Here is a 13,605-nt window from a genome sequence, read left to right on the forward strand (position 1 = left end):
ACTCTTGGCTTCAGGGCCACCATTAAACTAAGTGAAATGTAGAACTGCTATGTTCTACTCATTTTTAAGAGCTCTTAGATAAGCCCACCTAGATAGCATATTCAAAAGCAGAGACACCACTTTGCCAACAAAGGTCCGTCTAGTCAAGTCTATGATTTTTCCTGTGGTCATGTATGGATGTGAGAGTTGGACTGTGAGGAAGGCTGAGCGCCAAAGAATTGATGCTTTTGAACTGTGGTGTTGGGAGGACTTTTGAGTCCCTTGACTGCAAGGAGATCCAACCAGTCCATTCTGAAGGAGATCAGCCCTGGAATTTCTTTGGAAGGACTGATGCTAAAGCTGAAACTCCAGTACTTTGGCCACCTCATGTGAAGAGTTGACTCATTGGAAAAGACTGTTATGCTGGGAGGAATTGGGGGCAGGAGGAGAAGGGGACGACAGAGGATGAGATGGCTGGATGGCATCACCGACTTGATGGACGTGAGTCTGAGTGAACTCCGGGAGTTGGTGATGGACAGGGAGGCCTGGCGTGCTGTGATTCATGGGGTCACAAAGAGTCGGACACGACTGAGCGACTGAACTGAACTAAGCCCACATACAATTTTAAGTCAAAAGGGGCTCAGTTTGTCAAATTCCCATTATATCGTGCCAAAATATTTCAGTCCTGCACTTTACTATATTAAAACATGGAGCCAAAGAAAGAAAGCAACACTGTCCAGGCAATCCTGACCACCCTCTACTAAGATTTTTTTTCTAAGACTTACGGCATTTTGGAGACACTTTCAAGTTACATGTTATTCCCAACCAAGTGTTATGTAAATACTGGAATGCTTTGTCCAGTCACAAATCCCAAATATTTCTCACCCATGTTTGTTCAAATAAGACACCAAATACCATGAATATATTCCGCAAATTTCTCCCATCTACCATTTTTAGTCCCCAGGTTTCCCAACCAATCTATATCAAACAAGTGCATGCTATTACAAGGTACTTTAGATCAAAACAAGGTTCTTAATGCCAAGGGCCTAGGTTTGATCACTGGTTGGGGAACAGAAAAAACCCATAAGCCACACAGTGCTGCCAAATTAAAAAATGTTTCCATAGGCTAGGTTCCAGTGCGCCATCACTAGAAACCTTCCAAGATACTCCCTTCCACTGTTTCCAACTAAAAATCACTTGTAATCTTCCCCCTACCATTTAAGGTCTTGTATTAAGATACAAGATACATCCATCCTCATCAAAACCCTCCTATAGTCCTATATTCTCTAGGCTCCTGTGTATTCTGTATATGCCTGATAACCACCACCATTTTAGGACTTAGCAACTGTATTCAGGACAAAGAATTTTGTAAGCCATTTAACAAAAGCACAACAGGACAAATCCACACTTTTATTTTCAAGAAGTTTAAATTCTCGAAGGGTACAGCATCTGGAGGGGAAAAGAACACAAGGTACATGTTATATACAAGAGTTACTGAATACCACAACATAAATACACCTCTCATCCCATTACCTATCTGAGAGGCACCCAATGACTCATATCCTCATGGGAAGGGAACTAATGTTTATAGCCTTCAGTTTCTGAATATTCACTGACTAAGCATCAGTACTGGGAACACAGAGTCCATTTAATTTTTCCTCCTCTAACAATATGGGGGCTTCCCAGGTGGTGGTGTGGTAAAGAATCCGTCTGCCAGTGCAGGAGACAAGTCAGAAAGATACCCTGGAGAAGGGCACAGCAACCCACTCCAGTATCCTTGTCTGAGAAATCCCATGGACAGAGGACTCTGGAGGGCTTCAGTCCATGAGGTCACGTTCGGACCGAAGCGACTTCACTCACATGCATTAACAGTAAAAACCTGCTCTGATGAAAAATTTCAACTGCTCAGCAGGGTTCAGTAGTGCCCTGTGTCCCCAAAGATGTAGCCATATCTATTAAAAATGCATCCTAACTAAAGAAAACAGGAGCCATCCTGTTAGAAAAACCACAGAATCTGGAGTTGAAGGCTTTGCCTGAAGCCTTGGGATGTGAGCATCTGTTAACCTTAATACCCATTTCAAGACTGTCATGATGAAGAGATAGGAGATATTAAGAATTACGTCCAAAAAAAAATAATTATGCCAGGAAAAGGTATACTGAATTTTCATTTTCTAGCAATTACTTCAGAGCCTAATACATATGCCAGAAAACTGTTTAAATAGCTGACCCTTGAATATCCCAGTTTGAACTGCACGTGTCCACTTATACACAGATTTTTTTCAGTAAATACATACTACACAATCTGCAGTTGACTGAATCCACAGATGCAGATGGCAACTGCAAAGTTATAGGTAGATTTCCTACTAGCCCCTAACCCCTGTGTTGTTCAAAGGTCAAATGCTATTCCCCACCACTTCCAGGCAGCTTTAGCAATTACCTAAGCAATTACCAAATTCAATCCATTTGAACCCTTTGCCTTCGCTTTTCACATAATGCCAAGAAAATGTTCCATAATATATTTTCACAGTAGCCGCTAATTTTACAGCCTGAACTATTGGTGACATTTTATTATCACAATAGTCCTTAGTGGTCCAAGCCGAACCCCTTGAGCTTAGTTTGATTCCACAAGGTTCCATGCTGTTAACAATGTACTTACCACACGAATTCTGTGTCCAATGGCCTTAGCAGGAAGGTTGCTTCGGAATTTGGCACGAACCATGCCACTGTTTCCATGAGCTCGAGTTATCTTTCCCCAGATTACTCTGGTTTTGTTAGGTTTTCCACCAGGAGTTACTGTGTTGCTGATTTTAAGACGATTAAAATAAAAAAGGCGTGAGAACCCACAGACCCAATATAGTGTGGTGCAAAATCAAGGTGACTTCTAGATCAGTGGCCCTCAACCCCAGTTAACCACTTAATTCACTTGAGAAATAAATGCTAATAGCTGTAATAGTGGAGAAGGCAGGGGGTAGATGAAATAGGGGACAAAAAATCTGAGTATAAGGAGAGAAACTTGTTTGTAATTGTAAACAGCCAGGGAAGGCATTACTAAAAAGCTAATGCTGGAAAAAAGACTGGAAGGTAAGGGAACAGCTTGTGTTAAAATAAAAATATATAACCAAGATGAATCTTAGCTGGGTTAAGAGAAAACACAGGGAGCCCTAAATGCATAAAGTCTTAGAAGCTCCTTAATGACTTCAGCTTTTAACCATATGAGGGGACCAGCTGGAGTTTCAGCAGAAGTATAAATGATCTGACTTATAATTAAAAATCTCACAGGATCTCTCTGGTTGCAGCAGGAAAAGGGGCTGAAGGAGATGAAAGCATTCCCCAAAGATCTTTTTTAAAACAGTTAAAAAACAACAGTCCACCCATTTCTTCCACCTCTCCCTCAGCCTCTATCCCAAAAGTTTTAACTGAGTTGGAATGGGTTTAAGAACCAGTACTCTAGAGAGAGACTATCTTTAAGCATCCATAAAAAATACAACAAGAGATCAACAAAATGAATTAAGGTACATGAAAAATGCTCTACAAAACCTTAAAATCATAAGAAGCTGACTCCTCCTTTCAAACAATTAACAGCTGTAATTTTTCTAAGTGCAGTAGACATCTACATCCAACACTACCCTAAAGTTGCTTAAAATCCCAAAGTAAAAACCACAACCGTATCAATTACTTTACCAACTTAAAATGAGACAAATCAAGTAAAAAGTCCAGAGTATAATACTATACACTTACTTCTTTGCTTTGTACACATAAGCACATCTCTTGCCTAAATAGAATTCAGTTTCATCTCGAGCATATACACCTTCAATTTTCAGGAGAGCAGTGTGTTCCCTTTGGTTCCGTAGACCCCGTTTATAGCCAGCAAAAATGGCCTTGGACCACAGCCTAAGACAAAATACATTGTTAATTCTAAGCTGTTAAAAGATCTCATTTAACTTCAACAAGCAACAGGTATGGTTTGACTTGTGATGATCCCCACCTAAATTTACCTATACCAAACATCTATTTTTTTTCCCCCACCAGACTTAAACTTACATTTATGATCACGCCTAATAAACAACAAGTACACTGTTAAGTAGAAAGCAATGATATTTAAAACACATACCTTCCAGACATATTTGTCGTTTTAGAAGTCCCGTTCCCAGCAGGCCTTAAAACAAAAATAATAATCAGTTTAAAACCCTGCAATGCCCGTTTCCCACCTACTAGCTTCCTGTGGAACAGCACCCCAAACTCAAAGAATGCTGGATGAGCAAGCAAACGCCAAAATGAAGATAAAAACTAAAGTGGCAAGATTCTACACTACAAGATATAACTCCTAGAAACACCAAAATAAAGTCTTACGAAAATTTATCCTACGATCACTACGAAAAAACGAAGGTCAAGAAGCCAGAGAAGAACGCAGAGAACCCTTTTACACACTGAACGGGAAAGAAAAGCTAAGGGAAGACATAGTAAACATGCAGAAAACAGGTTTGAGGTGGCAGTAAGTGGACAAAGAACCCTGCCTAAGGGTGCCGCTGCTGCCAGACAAAATGCATCTATTTTATATTTTACTCCGCTAGGGCCCAGAAGCAACTGGGGTTACCGGAGCACCCATTCTCGGAGGCCAGGGGACCAGCACCATCAGTCCCATATCTCCTCCATCCTGTGCTCCCTGTTGCTGGAAATCACAGAAATCGTTAGCTGATAGAGCCTCGGAGTCACACCAGCGCCTCGTCCAAGAGATATAGCCGAGCCTACCCCACTTATTTGCCCCCAAAGCTCAGCTGCAGGAACTCCACACACCTTCACAGGGTCCAAGATGGCTGAAAGAGACCAGCGAGGACCCGCCGCGTGGCCTTGTGGGTAAACACATCCCCGCCCCGCTCCCGTTTAGGTAACTTCCGCGACCGCCAAAAAACTAAGCCTCAGAAATCGCCTTCTGACTGAAATAAACCACGTTCAAAATCATCTGTACAATTCTTTCCCTAAGTCCTTTTATGTTTGTAAGCTGCAAATGTATTATTTTGGAACACAGGGAGGCAAAGTGGTAGCCAGCTAAAAGAGAAGAAAAGGTCCTCCGAAGCTGTCCGTTGCCATAGAAACACCTTAGCTTGGTTCCGACGGCATCCGGGGGGTGTAGTTGGCAAAGTGAAGCCGGAGGGGAGGACGACTTACGCTTCGAGTACCCTAGAACTGATTCGCCAACAAGGGGGTATTTTTTCTTCTTACTTACCACTTAGGAATAGGGCAAACGGAAGCTCTCGGATCCTAGCCTGGAAGAGAAAGACCGCGAGCAAGAAAGCAGGAGGAGAAAGCTCTTACTTCTCTATACCTTTCCTACCTCTTTGCGTGCTTGTGTACTCAGTCGTGTCTATTTGCGACTCTGCACCGTCCTCCACCAGGCTCCTCTGCCCATGGGATTCTCTAGGCAAGAGTACTGGAGTGGGTTGCCAGGCTCTCCTCCAAGGGATCTTCCCCACCCAAGGAGCTTACCCGCATCTCTTGGATTGGCCGGCGTGTTCGTTACTACCAGCGCCACCTGGGAAGCCCTCTTCTGCCTTTCTGCGTCCTTGTTCAGTCGTGTCCGACTCTTTGCGACCCTATGGACTGTAGCGCGCCAGGCTCCTCTGTCCATGGGAAGAAGAACCTCCTCTTGCCTCCTCTCTCCAGGCAAGAATACTGGAATGGGTTGCCATTCCCTCCTTCAGGGGATCTCTCCAATCCAGGGATCAAACCAGCGTCTCCTTTGGCTCCTGCATTGCAAGCGGATTCTTTACCCATTGAGCCACCTGGAACGCCCGCCCCCCCGCCTCCCGCCTTACCACCCGTTTAATCCTTTCCTCCTTTTACTCCTTTATCTCTTTTGAGAAATGACTTAAGTTCTTACCGCCATTCTTCGTTTTGACTCTGAGGGTGAACACAGCCCTGACAAAGCCTTGTTGCCTTTTAAGGAGAACTCAGCTGCCAAAAGACTTTCCTGGTGGCTCACCGGTAAAAAAAGAAAAAAAAAAATCCCCCTGCCAATGCAGGAGACGCGGGTTCCATCCCTGGGTTGGGAAGATGCCCTGGAGAAGGAAATGACAACCCACTCCAGTATTCTTGCCTGGGAAATCCCATGGACAGTGGAGCCTGCCAGTCTAGAGTCCATGGGGTCGCAAAAGTTGGACACGACTTAACAACGACAGGAGTTGCTAAACTCCAAGTGCCCATCACCTAGCCCAAGTGCAATTGGTCTTCAGTAAATATTTGTGCACTGGAATGGGATAGCTTAGTGGATGCCAGAGATTTACCTTTCCTAATTATTGCACATTTATTTGTGTTGCCCTATGGATTCATTCATTTTTTCCAACAGTTTGTTGAATGACTGACTACCATGTACAAAATTTTGTTCTTGGCTTGGAGGATGCTGCAGTAAACAGAACAACAGAAATCTGTGCCCTCATGGAGCTTACATCCTAGTAGGAGAGCAAGACAACGAGCGAGTAAAATGTAAAATACATGGCACATTAGAAGGTGGTGTGAGAAAAAAATTGTTCATGGAGCTTGGCTCCAGTTGGGCTAAGAGATAAATACATAGCAAAATGCCACTGATTGAAGCTGGTACCTGATGGACCAGTAGGACTTTACAAGGTGAAGAGGTTAGGGGAAGAGTGGTTCAAGCTGAAAGAATAGCATATGCAAAAGCCCTGAGTTAGAAGGGAGCATGATTCCTTAGAAGAAAGAAGCCCATTGAAGCTGGAACCATGAGAGCAGTAAAAGGGCAGTGCTAGATGGATCTGGAGAGGAACAGAGGAGCAGGCCCTATGGTCCAAGTTAAGAATTTTATTTTTTTCCTCAAGTTAACGGGAAACCATTGAGAGGTTCTAAGAAATACAATGAAATTTTCAATTGTATAAGATGAGCCCTTTATTTCAAAAAGATCACTTAATTTGGAAGCTGTTAGAGTAGTTCAAGCAAGAAACAACAGCTAGATTCAGCAGGGTATTGGGTGAAATAGAAATTGAAAGTAAAATCCACAGGACCTAGTGATGATTTGAATTGGGGAAATGCTGATGTCAGGATGAAGGAGGAAGCAGAAATGACTCCTGAGTTTCTAGTGTTGAGGAATGAGCAGCCAGAACTTGAAAGCACTAAGCATAGGCCTTTATTACTTATGTGAGGCATACTTACTGATGCCCCAGGCCTGAAAAATGGAAAAATAAAGAACAACGCAGCAAAAGAACAAAATCTTAATAGCATATTAACTTGCTTCTAAGACTGCCTTTGTACTGGAAAATTTAGCGAGTTTGGAATATCTTTTTTTTTTCCAATTTATGTAAAGATTCTTTCAGTTCAGTTCAGTCGTTCAGTCTTGTCCGACTCTTTGCAACCCCATGAATTGCAGCACGCCAGTCCTCCCTGTCCTTTACCAACTCCCGGAGTCCACCCAAACTCATGTCCATTGAGTCGGTGATGCCATCTGACCATCTCATCCTCTGTTGTCCCCTTCTCCTGCCCTCAATCTTTCCCAGCATCAGGGTCTTTTCAAATGTGTCAGTTCTTCAAATCAGGTGGCCAAAGTATTGGAGTTTCAAGTTCAACATCAGTCCTTCCAATGAGCACCCAGGACTGATCTCCTTTAGGATGGACTGGTTGGATCTCCTTGCAGTCCAAGGGACTCTCAAGAGTCTTCTCCAACACCACAGTTCAAAAGCATCAATTCTTCTGTGCTCAGCTTTCTTTATAGTCCAACTATCACATCCATACATGCTGCTACTGCTGCTAAGTTGCTTCAGTCGTGTCCGACTCTATGCGACCTCATAGATGGCAGCCCACTAGGCTCCTCTGTCCATGGGATTCTCCAGGCAAGAATACGGGCATGGGTTGCCATTTCCTTCTCCAATGCATGAAAGTGAAAAGTGAAAGTGAAGTTGCTCAGTCATGCCCGACTCTTAGCGACCCCATGGACTGCAGCCTACCAGGCTCCTCTGTTCATGGGATTTTCCAGGCGAGAGTACTGGAGTGGGTTGCCATTGCCTTCTCCATCCATACATGACCACTGGAAAAACCATAGCCTTGACTAGATGGACCTTTGTTGACAAAGTAATGTCTCGGCTTTTTAATATGCTGTCTAGGTTGGTCATAACTTTCCTTCCCAGGAGTAAGCGTCTTTTAATTTCATGGCTGCAGTCACTATCTGCAGTGATTTTGGAGCCTGAAAAAATAAAGTCAGCCACTGTTTCCACTGCTTCCCTATATATTTGCCATGAAGTGATGGGACCGGGTGCCATGATCTTAGTTTTCTGAATGTTGAGCTATAAGCTAACTTTTTCACTCTCCTCTTTCACTTTCATCAAGAGGCTTTTTAGTTCCTCTTCACTTTCTGCTGTAAGGGTGGTGTCATCTGCATACCTGAGGTTATTGATATTTCTCCCAGCAATCTTGATTCCAGCTTGTGCTTCCTCCAGCCCAGCATTTCTCATGATGTACTCTGCATATAAGTTAAATAAGCAGGGTGACAATATACAGCCTTGACGTACTCCTTTTCCTATTTGGAACCAGTCTGTTGTTCCATGTCCAGTTCTAACTTGCTTCCTGACCTGCATACAGGTTTCTCAAGGGGCAGGTCAGGTGGTCTGGTATGCCCATCTCTTTCAGAATTTTCCACAGTTTATTGTGATCCACACAGTCAAAGGCTCTGGCATAGTCAATAAAGCAGAAATAGATGTTTTTCTGGAACTCTCTTGCCTTTTCGATGATCCAGCAGATGTTGGATCTCTGTTTCCTCTGCCTTTTCTAAAACCAGCTTGAACATCTATAATATTCTTTCAGTTTTGCATATAAAATGTTTGTTGCATAGGACATACTTGTACCACCCTAAGGATCACTTTATTGTAGACGAGATCATACTGGAAACTGACTATTCACTGTCTGCTCTGTATATGGCAAAATTCTCCGTAGTCTGTTCTCATTGTAAAGCTTATTTAACCGGAAAGGACTTCCCTTTACTGAGGAAGGATAACATATTGATAGCAGTATTAAACTTATTTTCAGGATAAATAGTTTTTCTAGGTATAATGGCAATTGTTTTTCTGGATGCAATAAATTCTGTTAATCTAGCAGATAGGGGAATGGAACCATCAAATATTTTAGTAATCAGAATAACAGAAAAGTAAATCTGTTGTATATGGAGATTACCAGTTAATACTCAGAATATAATTTAAAAACATACAAAAGACATTTTGGACATTGGTGGTGGTGGTTGAGTTGCTAAGTCATGTCCATGTGAACTGTAGCCTACCAGGCTCCTCTGTCCATGGGATATCTCAGGCAAGAATTCTGGAATGTGTTGCCATTTCTTTCTGTAGGGGATCTTTCTGACCCGGAGATCAAACACATATCTCCTGCATTGCAGTCAGATTCTTTATTGCTGAGCCACCAGGGAAGCCCTACATTGGCATTAATTTGCCTTAAGAAACATGAAGATTGCATTTATCTGCCAGTAGTTAAGCTGGACACTAAATAGACCTGTGCCATTTGATGGCAATGATTCTTCCATCTGATACTGCTCTGCAAAGCTAAAGGGGATAAGCCACAGCTCTTGTACTTCTTTTTCTCTTAGTGGGAGGGTATAGAGATAAATGTCATTCAACACTCCCTTAAACTAATCTCAATGTTTTTTCCCACTTTAGGTGATTGCATTTCCGTGAGATTATAATGTACCAAGAAAATTAAAACTAACTCAAGAAGAATGGAAGAGTATGTTCCAAATTCCAGTTTATTATATATATTTATGAAATGACTTATATTAAATTTCTGTGTATTATTTACCCTAGCTGTGTAACAAATTACTCCAAAACTTAGTGACTTAAAAATATAAATGTTTTATTATTTCACATAGTTTCTGAAGGTCAGGAATTTGGGAGTAGCTTGGTTATATGGGTCAAGAATTGAGGAGCAGCTTAGTGGGATGGTTCTGTTTTGGGGTTTCTTATAAGCTGAAGTTGGTCAGGGCTGCAATCATCTGAAGACTTGACTGGGGCTAGGGTATCCACTCCAAGATGCTCGTTTACAGAGTTGGCAAGTTGATGCTGTCTTTTGTCAAGAGGCCTTAGTTCCTCACTCTCATGAGACTTTTCAAAGGGCTTCTGAAGTATCCTCATGATAAGGCATCTGGATTCCCACAGAGTGAGAGATTTGAGAAAATGATAGAGAAACTTTAATGTCTCAAAATCACCTGGTCTTGGAAGCCACAATATCCTTTTGCTTGTATAGGTTAGTCCTATTCAGTGTGGGGAAGACCACAGAAGGGCATGAGTACAAGAAGGTGAGACTCATATGGGCCACCTTGAGAGTGGCTACTCCATTCCACTTTTTGCTAATTGAAATGGAGCAGGGCCCTGTAGGGCTCCCAGGCATGGAGGCCTTTCTGTCTCCCATTTCTTGTAGGCAAGACTCCAGCATTATAACTTTCCTTGAGTTCCAAAGGGCAGATTTGAACAGTTGCTAATCAAGGGTGTATGTGCTAAGTTGCTTCAGTCATGTCCCATTCTTTGCGACCCCATGGACTGTAGCTCTCCAGGCTCCTCTGTCCATGGGGATTCTCCAGGCAAGAATACTGGAGTGGGGTGCCATTTCCTTTTCCAGGGGATCTTCCCTACCCAGAGATCGAACCAGCACCTCTTACGTCTCCTGCATTGGCAGGTGGGTTCTTTACCATGGGAGCCACCTGGGAAGCTAATCAAGGGAAAGTGAAAATGAAAAGTAGCCCAGTCGTGTCCGACTCTTTGCAACCCCCTGGACTATACAGTCCATGGAATTCTCCAGGCCAGAATACTGGAGTGGGTAGCCTTTCCCTTCTCCAGGGGACCTTCCTAAACCAGGGATGGAACCCAGGTCTCCCGCATTGCAGGTGGATTCTTTACCAACTAAGCTATCAGGGAAGCCCAATCAAGGGAGAAGCAGCCAAAAATCACCAGAGGCAAGATGAAAGGGAACAGAGAAGCTCATCAAGATTAGAAGACCCACCACCTAAAATGAGATTAAGAAAGTGCAAATTCTGCCCACACTCTAATCTTGTTAGAGACCCCACCTTTGACCCTCATCAAATTCTCTAGGGTTGGGACTCTTGGTTTTTTGAGACAGAACATGGTTTCAGGTTCCTTTTTGCCTGGCAAAGCAATAAAGCTAGCTATCCTTTTCTCCACCCCAAACTCTGTCTCCAGGATTTGATTTGGCACCCGGTGTACAGAGAGGCTCAGCTTTCAGTTAACATAACCATGAGACAGTTTTGGTTAGCACCTGAAAATGTTGCTAGAAAAAAAGTTTATTTGGCTCAAGTTCAAACTGGTTAAGCATAGTCAAATAGCAGGGGCTTCACATCTTTTATGAACAATAAGTTGCTTTTCTTTGGGAAGTCAGAATGTTACTGGGGGTTATTAAGCAGAATCATCTGCAAAGTACTTCCGTTCATTCTCTTGAGTATATGGCAAAATGGACTTTACAGGAACCCATCTACATGCTGCCTGTGTTTTTGGATTTAAGTCATTTTAAACATTTGATGGCTGACTTATTTTTTTCCTTCCTTCTTTCTTTAGAGGTCTGGAAGCCTCAAATCTTCCTCCAGAAGCTTGGCCTTCTGAAGTGACGGTGTCAGTGACAGGAGAACCACCTAATACTTCTGTAGAAGAAAAGGAAGAAACAGCCAAAGAAGCAGTCATAGAAACCAGCCCAGAAATCATGAAGCCGCTATCCATTCTAGACGTGCTGAGGATCTCTGCAGTTCTGGAGGACACCACAGACCAGCTCTCCATTCTAAACTATATCATGCCAGTTCAGTATGAAAAAAGACAAAGCATCAGCATGGTATATACATTCACCATTACTTAATTTTTGCTTTCTCTTTATCTCTCCATCATTTGCAGTACCTACGCCATTCAATTCAACTTAGGGAATAGCACCTTCTAGTCAGGTAAAGGGCGACAGTAATTATCTGAGATATGTACTCTCAGTTAATGGAGTGAAATAGACATAGCTCACAGTACATCTCACAAAATATCCTTTTCTCCTGATATATTGGTGTTATTCTAAAAAGTCCATAGATAAGTCAGTATAAATACAATATATATACTGAGGAGATAAATAATTGTGTTGTCTTATTTGTCTTGTATTGGTATTTGTCAGCTGGCAACCCACTCCAGTATTCTTGCCTAGAGAATCCCCATGGACAGAGGAGCCTGGTGGGCTACAGTCCATGGGGTTGCAGAGTTGGACTGAGCGATTAAGCACAACAGCACAAAAGCTAACTGAACACCAGGGGAAGGAGATTCAACTGGACCCTGTCAACACTGCTTTCATCTAAAATGACTTTGTCATTGCTAAATATGTTGCAATCTGCTTTTCTGAATATCCAGCCGCATTATTGCATCAGCCATTATATTTTCAATGATGTTATGGATTCCTCCCTCAAAGCACCACTGAGTTACAAAAAACTCAACTTGGTAGTGAGCGAAATCTTTCATAAATTCTTAAGCCCTTAAACCAGAAACAATTTTTAAGTACAAATTTTATTACATTTTATTTTAAGTACATATTTATTAAGTTTAACAAAATTATATAATTTGTACAGAATATATCTGATTCTGTGATAAATGCAACTTGCTATAAAAATGGGAGGGTAAATTAATTTTCATGTCTAATAGAAAAGAAGTCCATATTTACTGTGACTAGAAAATTAAATTTCCCTTTAATTGCCCCTTACAATTTTATAATTATTATTATTATTATTACTACTGCTATATTTATAAACTGGATTCACAAAACTTTTATTAGAGTTTTAAAAGTGGATTTGAAGTTACAGGATCATTATGGTTGAATTGTGCAATAAGCAATTCATTTCACTTTCTCAGTCTTAGTTTTCTCATTTATGAATGAATTGTGGAGTTTTAACTAAATGAGCCCTTCTAATACTAACATTCTATGAGTTTTAGGGTGATTTTAAAACATTATGGGTATTATAGGAATTTTGCAACAAATTAGTTTCCTTATTAATTTATGAAAAGCAAAGACATCTGGAAATCCAAGAACTAAACCTTTCAGTACACTTAAAATTAGTCTAATTCTTAAATTGTTTGTTAACAGATAGTACAGAAGAGACATTAACCTCACTAAATATCTTCAGTTAACAAGATAAAGTTTTCTCAATGATATTTACTGTTAGGCTTTAAAAAGGGTACTTTTCCATCATAGAAACTCAAGAGAGAAAGAAAAATACAAATTTATAAACAACATTCAGTAGTGGTCACCATTCCAGTACATAAAAGAACAAAATTTCTCCAGTTTTATTCTGGTTTGTGATCTTCACCCACAAAATTTTCTGACATGACAGAGAGAAGCCCTGCTTATGATTTTATAGAAATATAAATAGTAAAGGTTTGTACTCTTATTCTGATTAACAGAACTTAAAAGCCCCTTTCAGAATATGTTAGTTATATAACTTTTAAAACTGTGACTCTTAAAATAATTTTTCATTTTATAGTATTATAGTTGTTCTAACTCACAAATTTTTACAGTACCATTGCCCTGCATAAGATAAATATTTAAAAACCTTAGTACTAATGTGGATGTTTTCTTTCTTTAAAAGCTTCACGTTGTTGA

The 13,605-nt window shown here is 41.3% G+C and overlaps 2 protein-coding genes across 9 annotated transcripts in view; one reads left to right on the forward strand and one right to left on the reverse strand.

Moving 5' to 3' along the window:
• The window catches only part of IQCG (IQ motif containing G), a 55,779-nt gene that overhangs the window by 2,986 nt on the left and 39,188 nt on the right, over window positions 1-13,605 (forward strand). The window contains exons 1-3 of one of the 5 annotated variants that reach the window (XM_061411256.1): window positions 5,062-5,182; window positions 9,642-9,708; window positions 11,547-11,814. In XM_061411256.1, coding sequence (XP_061267240.1) covers window positions 9,701-9,708; window positions 11,547-11,814 — 276 coding nt within the window. In that variant the 5' untranslated portion in view covers window positions 5,062-5,182; window positions 9,642-9,700. Of the gene's footprint in view, window positions 1-5,061; window positions 5,183-9,641; window positions 9,709-11,546; window positions 11,815-13,605 lie in introns of those variants that run through there. The other 4 variants (XM_061411239.1, XM_061411248.1, XM_061411267.1 and 1 more) reach the window with 4 other exon arrangements.
• On the reverse strand, window positions 1,344-4,823 carry RPL35A (ribosomal protein L35a). 4 transcript variants are annotated; one of them, XM_061411326.1, is made up of 4 exons: window positions 4,729-4,823; window positions 4,091-4,135; window positions 3,718-3,870; window positions 1,344-2,780 (listed from the first exon to the last, which is right to left on the reverse strand). In XM_061411326.1, exons 2-4 carry the CDS (start codon window positions 4,099-4,101, stop codon window positions 2,591-2,593), a joined length of 354 nt encoding a protein of 117 aa, XP_061267310.1. In that variant the 5' UTR covers window positions 4,102-4,135; window positions 4,729-4,823; the 3' UTR covers window positions 1,344-2,590. The 4 variants fall into 4 exon arrangements, with proteins under 4 accessions (XP_061267310.1, XP_061267300.1, XP_061267291.1 ...); XM_061411316.1 differs by having other exon boundaries at window positions 4,774-4,811; XM_061411307.1 differs by having other exon boundaries at window positions 4,738-4,807.

The sequence above is a fragment of the Bos javanicus genome, chromosome 1, assembly GCF_032452875.1.
Source record: "Bos javanicus breed banteng chromosome 1, ARS-OSU_banteng_1.0, whole genome shotgun sequence".
Classification (NCBI taxonomy): Eukaryota; Metazoa; Chordata; class Mammalia; order Artiodactyla; family Bovidae; genus Bos; species Bos javanicus.

What these genes read in the sequence shown, in the direction of transcription:
- RPL35A (XM_061411326.1), bottom strand. An exon ending in TATGTGTACAAAGCAAAGAA is followed by an intron (nt 2,781 to 3,717) that starts GTAAGTGTATAG and finishes TCTTAAAATCAG; the next exon opens with CAACACAGTAACTCCTGGTG.